General features: G+C 46.0%; 1 protein-coding gene across 3 annotated transcripts in view; it reads right to left on the bottom strand.

Annotated features, from left to right (window-relative positions):
- Positions 1-15,259, bottom strand: part of HYDIN (HYDIN axonemal central pair apparatus protein) — a 423,676-nt gene that overhangs the window by 116,967 nt on the left and 291,450 nt on the right. For all 3 annotated transcript variants that reach the window (XM_016930119.4, XM_016930120.4, XM_009431186.5), the window contains exons 44-45: positions 13,668-13,809; positions 11,017-11,179 (exon numbers count right to left, since the gene is read on the bottom strand). In XM_016930119.4, the coding sequence (XP_016785608.3) occupies positions 11,017-11,179; positions 13,668-13,809 (305 nt within the window). The remainder of the gene's footprint in view (positions 1-11,016; positions 11,180-13,667; positions 13,810-15,259) is intronic.

The raw sequence follows: 15,259 nt of genomic DNA, 5'->3' as shown, positions 1-15,259 counted from the left end.
ACCTATGTAACAAACCTGCACATCCTGCACGTGTACCCCCGTACTTAAAATAACAGTGGAAAAAAGAAAAAGAAAAAGAAAAAAAAAGGTCCACCTGAAATAGCCCCACCCTCCCAGGGACTGAAGCTCAGTTTAAAATGATCTCAGTCCTGATTGAGTCAAGGTTTCTAGTGCTCCTAGCCTAGCTGACTGCCAGCATCAAACAGTGATTCTCTCTGGAGGGAGACAATATCTTCCAGAGCCTCAAAACGTTTTTTCTGTTCAATATCTGGCCCTTGATAAAAACCTGGGGTGGGCATGGTGGCTCATGCCTGTAATCTCAGCAGTTTGGGAGGCTGAGATGGGAGGATTGCTTGAGGCCAGCAGTCCTAGACCAGCCTGGGCAAGCAGGACCCCTATCTTTAAAAAAACACTTGGCATCTTTCTACATATGGCTAGCCAGTTTTCCCAGCACCATTTATTAAATAGGGAATCCTTTCCCCATTGCTTGTTTTTCTCAGGTTTGTCAACTGGATCCCTTCCTTACACCTTATACAAAAATCAATTCAAGATGGATTAAAGACTTCAATGTTAGACCTAAAACCATAAAAACCCTAGAAGAAAACCTAGGCATTACCATTCAGGACATAGGCATGGGCAAGGGCTTCATGTCTAAAACACCAAAAGCAATGGCAACAAAAGCCAAAATTGACAAATGGGATCTAATTAAACTAAAGAGCTTCTGCACAGCAAAAGAAACTACCATCAGGGTGAACAGGCAACCTACAAAATGGGAGAAAATTTTCGCAACCTACTCATCTGACAAAGGGCAAATATCCAGAATCTACAATGAACTCAAACAAATTTACAAGAAAAAAACAAACAACCCCATAAAAAGTGGGCGAAGGACATGAACAGACACTTCTCAAAAGAAGACATTTATGCAGCCAAAAAACACATGAAAAAATGCTCACCATCACTGGCCATCAGAGAAATGCAAATCAAAACCACAATGAGATACCATCTCACACCAGTTAGAATGGCAATCATTAAAAAGTCAGGAAACAACAGGTGCTGGAGAGGATGTGGAGAAATAGGAACACTTTTACACTGTTGGTGGGATGGTAAACTAGTTCAACCATTGTGGAAGTCAGTGTGGCGATTCCTCAGGGATCTAGAACTAGAAATACCATTTGACCCAGCCATCCCATTACTGGGTATATACCCAAAGGACTATAAATCATGCTGCTATAAAGACACATGCACACGTATGTTTATTGCGGCACTATTCACAATAGAAAAGACTTGGAACCAACCCAAATGTCCAACAATGATAGAATGGATTAAGAAAATGTGGCACATAGACACCATGGAATACTATGCAGCCATAAAAAATGATGAGCTCATGTCCTTTGTAGGGACATGGATGAAATTGGAAATCATCATTCTCAGTAAACTATCACAAGGACAAAAAACCAAACACCGCATGTTCTCACTCATAGGTGGGAATTGAACAATGAGAACACATGGACACAGGAAGGGGAACCTCACACTCTGGGGACTGTTGCGGGGTTGGGGGAGAGGGGAGGGATAGCATTAGGAGATATACCTAATGCTAAATGACGAGTTAATGGGTGCAGCACACCAGCATGGCACAGGTATACATATGTAACTAACCTGCACATTGTACACATGTACCCTAAAACTTAAAGTATAATAATAAAAAAAAAATACTTGGCATCTAAAGAGACAAAACCATGCGACCATAAAGCAAGACCAAAAGACAGACAGGAGACCAGACTGCTGGGGATCTATGCATGGCACTATAAGACAAGGACTTTAAAACATATTTAATATGCTGAGGGAATTAAGACACTATTGAGAAGTGAGAATTTTAAAGAGAACTAGAAATAGTAAGAAAAGAATTAATGGCTTTTTAATGCAATAACAAAATGAAAAACTGAAAGGAAGTTTGAATAGCAGGTTAGACCTCACTGAAAAAAAGACAGTGAACTAGACCATATGTCAGAAGAAAATATTCAGTATAAAGAGAGGACAAAAGTATGTAGAACATAGAAAAAGCACAACGGACATATATTACTGTGAAAGGTTTGCAAAAAGGCCTAGCACATTTATGATTGGAATCCTAGACGGAGAGGAGAGAAAGAATGGAGAAGAAATCTGGAAGAGTTAGTGGCTAATGGTTCCCAGCCCACATATTCAAGAATCACTATAAACCCCAAGTAGGATAAAATACAAAGAAAACCACACCTAGGCAAATCATAGTAAATTACTGAATGAAGACTCGACATCTTAAAGGTGTTGAGACCTTAAAAACAAAGAGAAACATCTTAAAGGCAGTTAGAGTCAGAATGAGGTAGGAGGCGGGGCTCAGACACTGGACCAGATTGAGGACTCGCTAAAACAGGGTGGGGGTGGAAACAGCTTTCCAATCAGACATGCCCACCAGTGTGCCTTGTCAATATATCATTGCCATGGCAACACCCAGGAGTTACCACCCCTTTCACGGCAATGACTCAATGACCCAAAAGACCTCTTCCCTAGAAATTTCTGCTATACTGCCCCTTCATCTGCATGCAATTACAGTCGTATAAATACGACTGTAAACTGTCCTGGGCTGCAACTCTCTGCCTACAGGGTAGCCCTGCTGGGCAGGAGCAGTCAAAGTGCTGGGCAGGAGCAGTCACAGAACGGTCACACTGCCTCCTCAATAAAGCTGTTTTCTTCCACCTCCAGCTTGCCCTTGAATACTTTCCTGGGCAAAGCCAAGAACCCTCCGGGCTAAGCCCCACTGTGGGGCTCACCTGCCCTGCATCAAGGCTAACACAGAAGGAGCACAATCATGCTGACAGCCGACATCTCAACAGCCACATGGAAGACAAAGATAGAAAAATAATATCATCAAAGTGCTGAAGAAAAATGGCTGGCAACCTAGAGGCCTGCCTAGAAAAAAACACCCTTGAAACATCAAGGTGAAGTAAAGACATTTCGGACAAGCAAAACTTGAGTAATTTGTTGCCAAAGAACCTGTACCTAAAAAAAAAAAAACACACCCAGGAATGTTCTTTAGGTAAAAGAAAACAGACACAAGAGATGTAGAAAGGAGTTAAAGAGTGTTTAGGAGGGTGCTGAGAAATGCATATTGATAAATATTGATAAATGGGCATTTAGGTAAAAATAAATGCAAATTGATTGTTTTAATCAATAATGTTTGTGCATTAAAAAATATATAGTGAGAATTCAAATACATAACTACATTAGCATATAATTTAGAAGAGGGTAGCACTTTGGGAGGCCGAGGCGGGTGGACTGCTTGAGCCCGGGAGTTTGAGAACAGCTTGGGCAACATGGCAAAACCACATTTCTACAAAAAAATTAGCCAGACGTGGTGGTGCACGCCTGCAGTCCCAGCTACTCGGGAGGCTGAGGTGGGAGGATCACCTGAGCCTGGGGGAGATCAAGGCTGCAGTGAGTGGTGATCACGCCAAGCACTCCAGCACCTGGGTGATGGAGTCAGACCCTGCCTAAAAAAAAAACAAAAAACAAAAAACAGGGTCAAAGGGTCCATGTGGTTAAATGAAGTTAAATTATTCTAAGACTCTTGCATCTTCAACAGAAACACTTGAAGGTGATGGCTGAGGAAAATAAGACTCTTTCTAGTCTATTAACACACTATTTAGTCAAGTGATTACATGGATCAAATTTCCACTAGGCTTTGTTCAATTGTACTTTAGTAAATAACAGCCAATACAAAAGAAACCATTGATCCAAAATATAAACATAAAGGTAAACTTTCTTTTTAAGGAATAACATTTGGGAGAAATTTGCTTTTATAGATTTGGAGTAAGAAATGATGGCTGGCAAGGGCTTATTTGAGGGAGGAAGGCAAATTGAGAGGGATGGAATTGGGTTTAAGATTGAGCTGGAGGATAGAGAGGAAGATTTTTGACAGAAAAGAGAAAGAAGAAGGAAGCAAAGGAAAGTTCAAAGTAGAAACAAGGACGATGGCCAGATGCAAGGCTTTCTTCTTCTTCAGTGAGAAATCATCATCCATTTGTTTAAAACAGGATTATTTTTGTTGGGCGCGGTGGCTCATGCCTGTAATCCCAGCACTTTGGGAGGCCAAGGCAGGTGGATCACCTGAGGTCAGGAGTTTGAGACCAGGCTGATCAACATGGTGAAACCTTGTCTCTACTAAAAATACAAAAATTAGCTGGGCGTGGTGGTGCATGCCTGTAATCCCAGCTACTCGGGAGGCTGAGGCAGGAGAATAGCTTGAACCTGGGAGGTAGAGGTTGCAGTGAGCAGAGATTGTGCCATTGCACCCCAGCCTGGGCGACAAGAGTGAAACTCCATCTGAAGAAACAAAACAAAACAACAACAACAACAACGAGGATCAGATTTAGTTGAAGTGCACTTTTTTGGTTAGATTTCTGAAACAAAAATTTTAAGAGATAACAGGCTTTTCAAGAGGACAGAGAAGACTGGAGCAGGAAGGGAACTTAGAGATCATCTAGGGATGAGATAAGGAAACTTTGGCCCAGAGGGTATATGACAAATTCATAGCTTCACAGATTAGTCTTTGAGTTTCCAGACTGACAGGTGTATTTCTCACTTCCTTTCCTGTCTCCCATTATAGCTGGTTCTGTGATGTTTTTTTCTTTTCCAACATCCCTTTATTTTCCCATCCTTGATTCTTGCTCTGTGCAATACCTCTTCCTCCAGAAGCAAGCAGATTCAGAACTGACCAGTCACAGAATGGCATCCCCCTGGCCAAGGGGACTGGTTCAGAGCAGGCACATGGCACTCTCCAGTGAGAGTGAAAGCCAGCACTGTGGCCAAAATGGTGTTTAACGAAGCACTCCTTTCCAGCTGGGTTTGGATTTAGGCGAATCTAAGCCAGAACTTTCGGGGGCTCTCACGTGGAGGGCATCAGTCAGAGACTGGAACCAGCACAGGTGAGCCAAGAGATGCAGGCAAAGAACTCTGCATGGGGGTTTATGGTTCTCATGCGTGGGAATGAACAACCAGCAAACTGATTGTCCCATACATAACAGCTACAGACTGAATGAAATAGAAACATAACTACCTGAGAGCTCTAGAGACTAAAAACAAATTAGGCAGTTTTTAAAGGGGCTGTTGAAACTCGGAATAAGAGAGTTGCATAAAGTAAGTCCTCTTCCTCCTTTTTCGTGGCTTTACACTGAAGATAGTCATGGCAGTGTAGTGGCTGGTGGCCACACCACAATAGAAAAAACCACCAACCGGGCTGGGCACAGTGGCTCACGCCTGTAATCCCAGCACTTTCAGAGGCCGAGGTAGGAGGGTCACCTGAGGTCAGGAGTTCCACACCATCTTGGCCAACATGGCGAAACCCCGTCTCTACTAAAAATACAAAAATTAGCCGGGCATGGTGGCACACGTCTGCAGTCCCAGCTACTTGGGAGGCTGAGGCAGGAGAATGGCTTGAACCTGGGAGGCGGAGGTTGCAGTGAGCCAAGATTGCGCCACTGCACTCCAGCCTAGGCAACTGAGTGAGACTCTGTCTCAAAAGAAAAAAAAAAGAAAAACCCACCAACCTTCATTCTAGAGGAGCCACAGAAAGAAGTCCTGGAGCATTCAGAGCCTCCAGAGAGTGAAGGGGAAACCCCAGAAAGGAGAGAGAGCCAAAGAAGAGGAACCCCGCATTTTCTGTATAAGCAGCCTAAATCTCTGGCTGGCTGACTCTTGAACTATGTGTGTGTGGGGCAAACTGGAAGCAATTTGTAATTAAGGTCTAAGGAACGGAACTGACATCTTAGTCACTGACCACTGCAGATGCAAAAGACCAAAACTTGATCCAACCAAGCTTAATTGTTTGTTAAACCTAAAATATCAACATTCTTTGGAGAATTATAATACAATACAGAGTCTGCAATATAACATTAAAAAATTCCAGGATGTGATACAAAATTACTTGTCATATGAAGAGTCAGGAAACTGTGACAAATTCTCAAAGGAAAAGACAGTCAACTATGCCAACCCTGAGATGACTCAGATGGAGGAACTGTCAGACAAGAACTATATGCAGCTATTATAACTATGATCAGTAAGGCAGAAGGAAATCCAAGCAGATAAATTGAAAAATTTAAAAAGAACCAAGTGGAAATTTTAGAAGTGAAAAATACAGTATCTGAAATAAGAATTCAGGAAGGAACAAGCCATGAATTTTCATACATGTGAGCAAATAAATTTTTTTTAACGTTTTTTGAATTGGGTTTTCTGTCTCTCTTTCTTCTTTTTTTTTTTTTTTTTTTTAAATACAGGGTCTTGCTGTGTTGTCCAGGCTGGATTCAAATTCCTGAGCTCATGCAATCCTCCTGTTTCAGCCTCCTGAGTGGCTGGGACTACAGGTGCACACCACCACAGATGGCCTGAATTGAGTCTTCTATTTCTTGCAGTTTAAAGATTCCTGACAATATATCCACTTGAGACTGTGCTTTTGCTAACGTTAGTGTTGGCTGCTAGGCAACTGCTTAGAGCCTTGCTACTCAGAGTGTGACCCAAGAGCCAGCAGCATGAATGTGACCTGGGACTTGTTAGAAATATAGTCTCATGCCCCAGCCCAGACCTATGGAATCGGAACCTCTCTGCATATTAACAGGATCCCTAGGTGATTTGCGTGCATATTCAGATTTGAAAAGCTGATATAGGGAAAATCAGAATCACCAGCAGATTTCATTTTATAGGATAAACAGTTAAAGAGCAGTAGGCTATTAGATGGAAGGAAATCTTCCGATTAGAAAGGTAAAAACAGGCTGGGTGTGGTGGCTCCTGCCTGTAATCCCAGCACTTTGGGAGGCCAAGGTGGATGGATCACTTGAGGTCAGGAGTTCAAGACCAGCCTGGCCAATATGGTGAAATCCTGTCTCTACAAAAAATACTAAAATTAGCCAAGCATGGTGGTGGGTGCCTATAATCCCAGCTACTTGGGAAGCTGAGACAGGAGAAGCGCTTGAACCCAGGAGGTGGAGGTTGCGGCCGAGATCCCACCACTGCACTATAGCCTGGGCGACAGAGCGAGACTTGTATCAAAAAAAAAAAAAAAAAAAAAAAAAAGGTAAAAACAATCCACAAAATAAAAAAAAAAAAAATGATTGGCCAGGCGCAGTGGCTCACACCTGTAATCCCAGCACTTTTGGAGGCTGAGGTGGGTGGATCACCTGAGGTCAGGAGTTCGAGACCAGCCTAGCCAACATGGTAAAAGCCTGTCTCTACTAAAAATATAAAAATTAGCCGAGTGTAGTGGCGGGCGCCTGTAATCCCAGCTACCCGGGACGCTGAGGCAGGAGAATCACTTGAACATGGGAAGTGGAGGTTGCAGTGAGCCGAGATCAAGCCACTGCATTCCAGCTTAGATGACAGAGCAAGATTCTGTCTCAAAAAATAAAGAAATAAAAAATAAACAAAAACATACCCACACATAAAACAAATATTTTTGAGCACCTTTCTGCCAGGTGGGAGACTCATTAAGTGATCAAAACAGACAAAAGCCTCAGCCTTCATGAGGCTTATATTTTGCAGGGGCAGGTAGGCAGACAAAATCACATAAAAATCTATGGTATGTGAGATGGTGATGAGTGCTAAGAAGACAGGGAAGGGGCTAAGAAGTGGGTTTTTTTTGTTGTTGTTGGTTTTCGTTTGTTTTGTTTTTGCTTTTGTCTTATTCAATTTTAAACAGAGTGGCCAGGGAAGGCCTTGCTGGGATGTTTAAATAAAATCCTGAAGAGGAGTTCAGTGGCCAACCAGCATGTTTTTTTTTAAAGGTTCACCTCATTAACAATTCAAGAAATGCAAATCCAAGCAATAAAAATATTCAGTTGTTCACCCATCGAATCTAATCAGCAAGGATTAAAAGGAATGCTAAAACCTATAGCCTGTGAGGTCAGGGGTAAAATACACACCTTTCAACCCTGGAATGACATGTTTAGAAATGTATCCTAAGGAAGTAAGCATGGATATGTGCAAAGATTCCGCTCTAAGTGAGACACTTTTGGTCTCTCCACTATGATTTCCTTCCATGGATATTAAACTAATTTGGCAACAAGCAAGAAAAACAGAAAAATACACTTTATGTTTCTGCAAACTGTGTCCTCTTCCCCATCCTGTTTCCAGAACCAGAAAACCAGGGAGTGTGATGATGGAATTACCATGTAGCTACACAGTACCACAGCAAAGACGGGTGAGACAGCTGGGGACGGGGAAGAAAGGAGAGCCCTAGTCTGGGACGGGCTTGAGAACAATTTAGGAGGGGGACTCCCTCACAGGGCTCCTGGTTGGTCACGGGGTGAAGGTGCAGAAGTGACAGGGTCAGGGTGACTCTGGGATTTGGGCCTGGGAGCTGAAAGAAGGGTTGGGGAGGAATATAGGGCCAGGAAGAGTTCTGGAAGAAAGGCAGCATAGATGATGAGCTTGGTGTGGGCCGTGTTGAGTTACCAGTGTCCGAGGGACAACCTGAAGAAGTGTCAGGAGCCATGGATGGACTAAGGGCTTGGGAGGCAGTGCAAGAACCAGGAAAAGGAGTGCCTGCTTTAGAGTTGGACAAATTGGGCCTGCCCCCACCGCCTTCTGGCCATGTGACCTTGGGTGCATCACTTAACTGTGCTGCATTCCAGCTTCCTCATCTCCAAAATGATGGTGATGATCATATCTCCCTCAGCGGGTGTTGTGGAGACTGGAGGTAGATGGTGATGGGATCTATTCACAGTTCCCAGCAGGGAGTGTCACATAGCAGGAATTCAGCACACAGTAGCTATTAGTTGTTAAAACATTGGTTTAGCTCTTTTTCATGTGGCTCCTGCCTTTCTCTCCTCCCTCTTTTGGGCTGTCCCTCTGCCTGGAATGCCCTTCACTTCGCTTTGGAATTTGCAAGCTTTTCCTGACTCCCCTCCTCTCTTCCTCCAACCCATTATGTATGATCAGGTAGCACTGAAGTCACGCATGGGATGGGGGTCAGCCTTAGACCAAGCAGGAAGAGACAAAGGCTGACGCTGGAAACCTGCAGAGTGACTAAGGATGGATGGAGGCGGGTCCAGAAAGAAACCAGGGAGAAGGAGGAAAGCCAGAAAGGGCGGACGAGGATGCTAGGAAAGAAGAGCGATCCAAGGAGGGTACGATCCACAGTGTGAAGCTCATGGAGGAGGACGTCAAGCAAGTCAAGGCCTAACCCATGCCCATTAGATCTGGAAATGGAGAGGCTGGAGCCTTGGATTCGAGGGAGTGGTGGAGACAGGAATCAGGGTAGGAAACGGGGAGGCAGAAATGAGGGGTGACGAGGCAAAGCCAGCAAGTGGAGACAAGCATGAAGGGAAGGAGAGAAATGGGGTGCTCGTCGGGGGCACCAGGGTTGAAGAAAACTTTTTTTTTTTCATTTTAAAGGTGGGTGATTCTTGAGAACATCTTCAAAGCCTGTGAGAAGAGCTGAAGCCAGAGCAGAGAGGAAAACAGGTGTGCTGATGGTCCAAGACATAGAGCAGTCCTTTTGATGAAGAAGCAGGAAGGTCTTTAGTCATTCCCTTTCACCTTGGCACTCCCCCTGGAATTTTCTTTCACTTCCTGAGAATGCATCTAGTCTCAGCAGTTTTTCTTCAGCTTAAGTGTTTTCAGACCAGGCAACCGCATTAGTCCAAGAGTCTCAAGAAGTCCCCCTAGGGAACATGATTGATTGTGTTTTGTACTAAGCTCAAGTGATACACAAGCCTGTCTCCAAATGGATGACTGTCATAAGGTCCTTATCACCTCCATCCAAGGTGAACAGAGCACATACAAAAGTACCTGCCCTGAATCTGGTAGTGGGGTCTGGGGTCGGGGGCTGGGGGTGGGTGGTCAGGTGACAGCAACTTGAACTGAGACTAAAATAGGAAAATCCACATGCTCCTACTTAAAACAGATTCCAGATGGAGACACCAATGATGGAGTCAGTGGGTATAATTTGAGGTTAATTGTGCTGCAAATAGTCTTTCTTTTAATGATGAATGAAATGTAGTCTTTTAAAAGCAAGCTTGGTAAGATAACTTCTGCATAGATTATCCTGAACTTATGCCACATAAGAAATTGACTTTGTTTAATGGCAAAAATAATGGCTGAAACACACAGGTACACAAATTCTCCCTGCTGGCTTCATGTACAAAATCACTGGGGAGAGGCAGGGATCAATCCTGGTAATTTTTTCTTAGGGACCCCCTTTTGTTCTCAGCCTGAGATGTCATAGATTTCCTTCAGGTCAGTATCAGGCATCCCAAATCTGTGCCTAGTTCTGTATGCTTAGATCCTGCTCCTTCCTGAGCACTCCCTGGTTGAGACCCCTGCACACTAATTTCTCTGCTCAGCCACTGTCACTGTCTTTCACTCACCTACTTGGACCAGTCTGTACCCTGTCTGGAGACTGGTTATAGCTTCACCCTCAGGACTCGTGGCTGCCCACACCAGCTGGTCACAACCTTCAGCCAGGATCACCACTCTGGGGGCTCCTCTAGCCACTCTGCCCTTCCAGTGCCACAGGGAGCAGGGAGGTGACTGCTGTGCTTGGCAGGCTGATAAACTACTGGCACTTGCCTGCGAGGATAGGCTCATGCCGAAGCATCTCCTTGACGGTTGCCAAGGGTATGCTCCTGATTGGACACATGGGCTCACTGGCTTTGTGGCTTCCTGGGAACACATCTTTAATAGTAGCCTATTTGGCACCATCCTGGGCCCTGCAGGGGGCAGTGGAAGGAGCAAGGGCTGTGGCCAGACCCAACTGGGTGAGGACCTGGATCTGCATCTTCATATCTCTGAACCTCACACGGTGAGAGGATTATGTATGACACAGGCACAGCACTTCACATACAATCAACATTCAACAAACGTTGGTCCCTTTCCTCCTGCCTTCTGCCCCACCACAAAATCCCAACATGATCAGGCTAATTTCCTGGAAGGGGAATGCACCAGGCTGCCCTCTGCTTCTGTCTCCTGGCAAGGAGTAAGTGAGGCTGTTACCTGCTTGTTTGCCGCTTGAGATTTCTTCATGGGGGGCTCCTCCTTAATGGGTCCCTGCTTTCCTTTTTTGACCCTCCGTTTCAGCTCATCCTCTTCCTTTTGTCGCTCCAGCTCCTGCTGTAGCTTCTTTTCTTGCATTTCCTTTGCCAGCTTCTCCTGCTCCCTTCATCAAACCAGGCAGAGAAAAAACAGTTCAGGGGCCCCCACGCCTCACCCCTCTGCTGCCTGGGATTTCCAGGTGGAGGGACATTGGGCAGAGCTTTTCTTGGGCATAAAAGGAAAGAACAAAGTAAGCTGGATATGTGGAAGGAAAGGAGAAAGGAAGAGAAGGAAAGAAAGAAACAATGACTACCATCTATGAATGGTCATTCATCAAGACTCTCATTTATTGAAACTCAACTAGGAGGAACTCTCCATTAATCTGTATTTTGAGTCCAATCTCCTCTCATGGGAGAGTGAGAAAAAGGCTGAAAATAAGCTTGATATTAGCACTTTAAAAAAGCAACTTTCAAAGATTGTTCTGGTATTAGTGCAGATGAGGCCCGCCTCCCATAGCTGAGCATGTTTGCTGTCCAGAAAATAAGAATTTTTTTTTTTTTGACAGAGTCTCGCTCTGTCACCCAGGCTGGAGTGCAGTGGTGTGATCAACTCACTGCAACCTCCACCTCCCGGGTTCAAGCGATTCTCCTGCCTAAGCCTCCTGAGTAGCTAGGATTACAGGTGTGCACCAACATGCCCGGCTAACTTGTATTTTTAGTAGAGACGGGGTTTCGCCATGTTGGCCAGGCTGGTCTTGAACTCATGACCTCAGGTGATCCTCCTACCTTGACCTCCCAAAGTGCTAGTATTACAGGCATGAGCCACTGCGCCCAGCCAGAAACGGTATTTTCAAAGCAGTTTCTATGGTGGCTAGCTCAGAGCCATGGTGCTCAGTCTGAAAGCCGTGTTCCCCTCCTCCACCCTCTCTTTCCCTTTCCGCTGTCATTCAACTGCTCCTGCCCCTGCTGCTGACAGCAGAGAGTGGACCAAAGCCAAGCACCAAGCACAAACAAGTGAGGGAATGGTACTTCTGAAAATAGTTAACCCAGCTATTTTCATCCAGGAATTCCTAATTGTTTCCGGTTGCCATGGCTCTCTGCCCACTGAAGCAAACTCATTTACTTCATGCTGTGTGTGTGTGCGTGTGTGTGTGTGTGTGGTGTGACACAAACAAGTTGTTGCTGCACTTTGAGAATCAAATTTGCATTTTCCAAGTCCACCATGAGATGAATGCCTGAAAGCAACAGCCCTGGTGAAAAACGAGTTTCCTCTAAAATCTCAAAGCAAGGCTTTCTGTAACTCTGGAGGACTGGGCATTTCTATAGTGGACCATACCACAGAAAGATCAGGGCACACCCGGCTGGGCGCTGTGGCTCACACCTGTGATCTCAGCACACTGGGAGGCTGAGGCAGGCAGATCACCTGATCCCAGGAGTTCAGTTCGAGACCAGCCTGGCCAACATGATGAAAACCCGTCTCTACTAAAAATACAAAAAAATTGGCCGGGCATGGTGGTACATGCCTGTAATCCTAGCTACTTGGGAGAGTGAGGCAGGAGAATTGCTTGAACCCAGGAGGTGGAGGTTGCAGTGAACTGAGATTGTGCCACTCAAGGCGTGATGGAGGAACTCCAGCCTGGATGACAGAGCAAGAGTCTGTCTCAAAAAAAAAAAAAAAAAAAAAAAAAGATTAGGACATACTGTAGCGGCAGGGAGGGCAAAAGCTGTTTCAGGTCAGTGGAAGAAGTGTGGAGCTGGAGGAGAGAACAGGATAAATAGTAGGTGAGTATCTAGGCTCTGTACCTCCAGCGCCTGAAATCCCAGGGAGGAGGTAGGAAATAGAACCACTGCCCCCCACCCCATCCCTGCAATCTTTGAAGATCTGAGGGCAGAAAGGACACATGTCCCACTGTTCCCATCCCTCTGAGATAGCCCGAGGTGGCAGTCCTAAGTATCCCGGGCACTAGGAGGCATCGGGGGATTGAGTAGTTTCTGTGTGGTTCCCAGTGAGGGGCAGAGAAAGTGGCTGAGGGTGCTGGCTTGTGAGCCTGCCCACAGTCCCAGGATTGAGGATCTGCCCAGGCTGAGGATCCCATGGCAGCTAGACCTCAGGGGATGGGCAGCACCACCCAAGGCCAAGAAGGGGACCCAGGCAGGGGGAGGAAGGGCTGAGATTTGGGGAGCAGTCACTATGCTCAGGTCAAGAGAGTGGACCCTGGATCACCAGCTGTGGACACTGAAGCACCGAGGCAGTGAGCACAGAGGCTGATAAGCCACACGCGGGGGTGCTGGTCAGGGGGGGCCAGCAGGGGCCCCAGGGCAGCACAGAGGCCAGTGGCCCCTCTCCCAGGGCCACCCATGACATTACAGCCTGGTCCCAAATGCCCGCCAGTGAGAAGTAAGGAGAGTGGGAGAAACCCTGAATGGTGCAGCAGCCAGCACCCTCGATGGGCGGGATGCATCTTTCTGCTCCTTGCAGGTCACCTTCCAGGGCCTTCTGCAGCTCCTGCTGCCTGCCTGGAAGATGGCTTGGGCTCACACCCCGGTCCTGGTCACTCTTTGGGGACGGTCCCGGGGGAATGGCTTCTGCTCTGGCCAGCCCTTGGCCCTGACCTCTTCTTCCGCTCGCGGAGAGCCTGCTGAATCCCCCGATCGAATGTGAGTTTCTCCTCCTCAGTCAGGGCATCATATTCTTCCTCATCCATGTTTTGGAGACGCTCCTTCTCTTTCTCAAGAGCTTCCTTGTGCTTGCGTTCTGTGAGGGGAACAGAGACGGGAAAGTGAGGAAAAGTCCTTCCCAGTCTCGCCAGCAGCCTAAGCAGGCGGAGTAGGGTCTTAGTGTGGGGCAGCTGGTGCGGCGCCTGGTCTGCCTCATCCCTGGTTGCAGGGGTGGGGGGGGTCCCTTCATCCATGCACTTCCACATTTGGGCTCTGTCTGCAGGTGGCTGAACAGTGGCCCCCAAAGATGCCCATATCAGATTACTCAGAACCTGTGACTGTGTTGTCTTCCATAGCAGAGGGACTCTGCAGATGTGATTAAATTTAAGGATCTTGAGGTGTGCAGATTATTTTGGGGGGCCCAGTCTAATTATAAGGGTCCTTTCGAGGGATGCAGGAGAGTCAGTCAGAGATGGTGATGATGTGATAGTAGGAGCAGGGGTCAGAGGGCTGCAAGGAAGGGGCCAGGAGCCAAGGAGTGCAGAAGGCCTCTAGAAGCCAGAAAAGACAAGAAAAAGGGGCTACCTAACAGCCAAAAAAGGAACGTGGCCCTGCTGAGAAAAGTCCGGAGCAATGACCAGGCATCCCTCAGCAGTCATCAAGCCTCCAGCTGCCTCGTTTTCCAGAAAGTTCATTTCTCCATAATGATCCACTTGAAAATAATTACCACTTCTCATTTTCCCCGTTATCTTTGGAATGAAATTTCTCCTGGTTAAATTGTGGGCTCTTCTCCCCGAAATCATCTGCATTTGAAATGTCCTAAGGTAGCATACCATCATACTACTATTACATTAAAATCTCATGTTTGTTAACATGTATGAACATGCCAGGCACTGGGGAAGGCACTTTACATGATCACTTATTTAATCTCCACGACAGCCCTATGAGGGAGGAGTTATCATTCTTATCTGTGATTATCCCTTAATAAGTGGCAGGGAAAGATGTTAGGACTTCTGACCCCGGAAGTGTAAGACAATACATTTCTATGTTGTGTTAAGTAACCAAGTTTGTGGTTGCTATGGTGTAAATGTTTGTGGCCCCTCGAAATTCCTATGTTGAAACTGAATTCCCCAAGGGGATGGTATTAAGAAGGGCCTTAGGGAGGTGACTAGGTCACAAGGATAGAGTCCTCATGGCTGGGATTAGTGTCCTTATAAGAGGCCTGAGGGAGCTTGTTTCAGGACTTAGTGAGAAGATGCTTTCTGTGACCAGAAGGTGACACTGTTTCTGTTGGCACCTTGATCTTGGACTTGCCAGCCTCCAGAACTGTGAGAAATAAATGTCTGTTGTTGATAAGCGACCCAATCTATGGAATTTTGTTATGGCAGTCTGAAAAGACTAAGACAGTGGTCATTTGTCACAGCAATGATAGAAGACTCATATACCACCCACTGACTTGACTCATTATGAGCATATGCCACTAACGGGTTCATGGTTACAGGGCCATTTGCACACCAAGGGAAATTCCCTGCCCTGCCCTACGGATT

The sequence above is a fragment of the Pan troglodytes genome, chromosome 18 (assembly GCF_028858775.2).
Source record: "Pan troglodytes isolate AG18354 chromosome 18, NHGRI_mPanTro3-v2.0_pri, whole genome shotgun sequence".
NCBI lineage: Eukaryota > Metazoa > Chordata > Mammalia > Primates > Hominidae > Pan > Pan troglodytes.
This window is presented reverse-complemented; position numbering and strand designations above follow the sequence as displayed.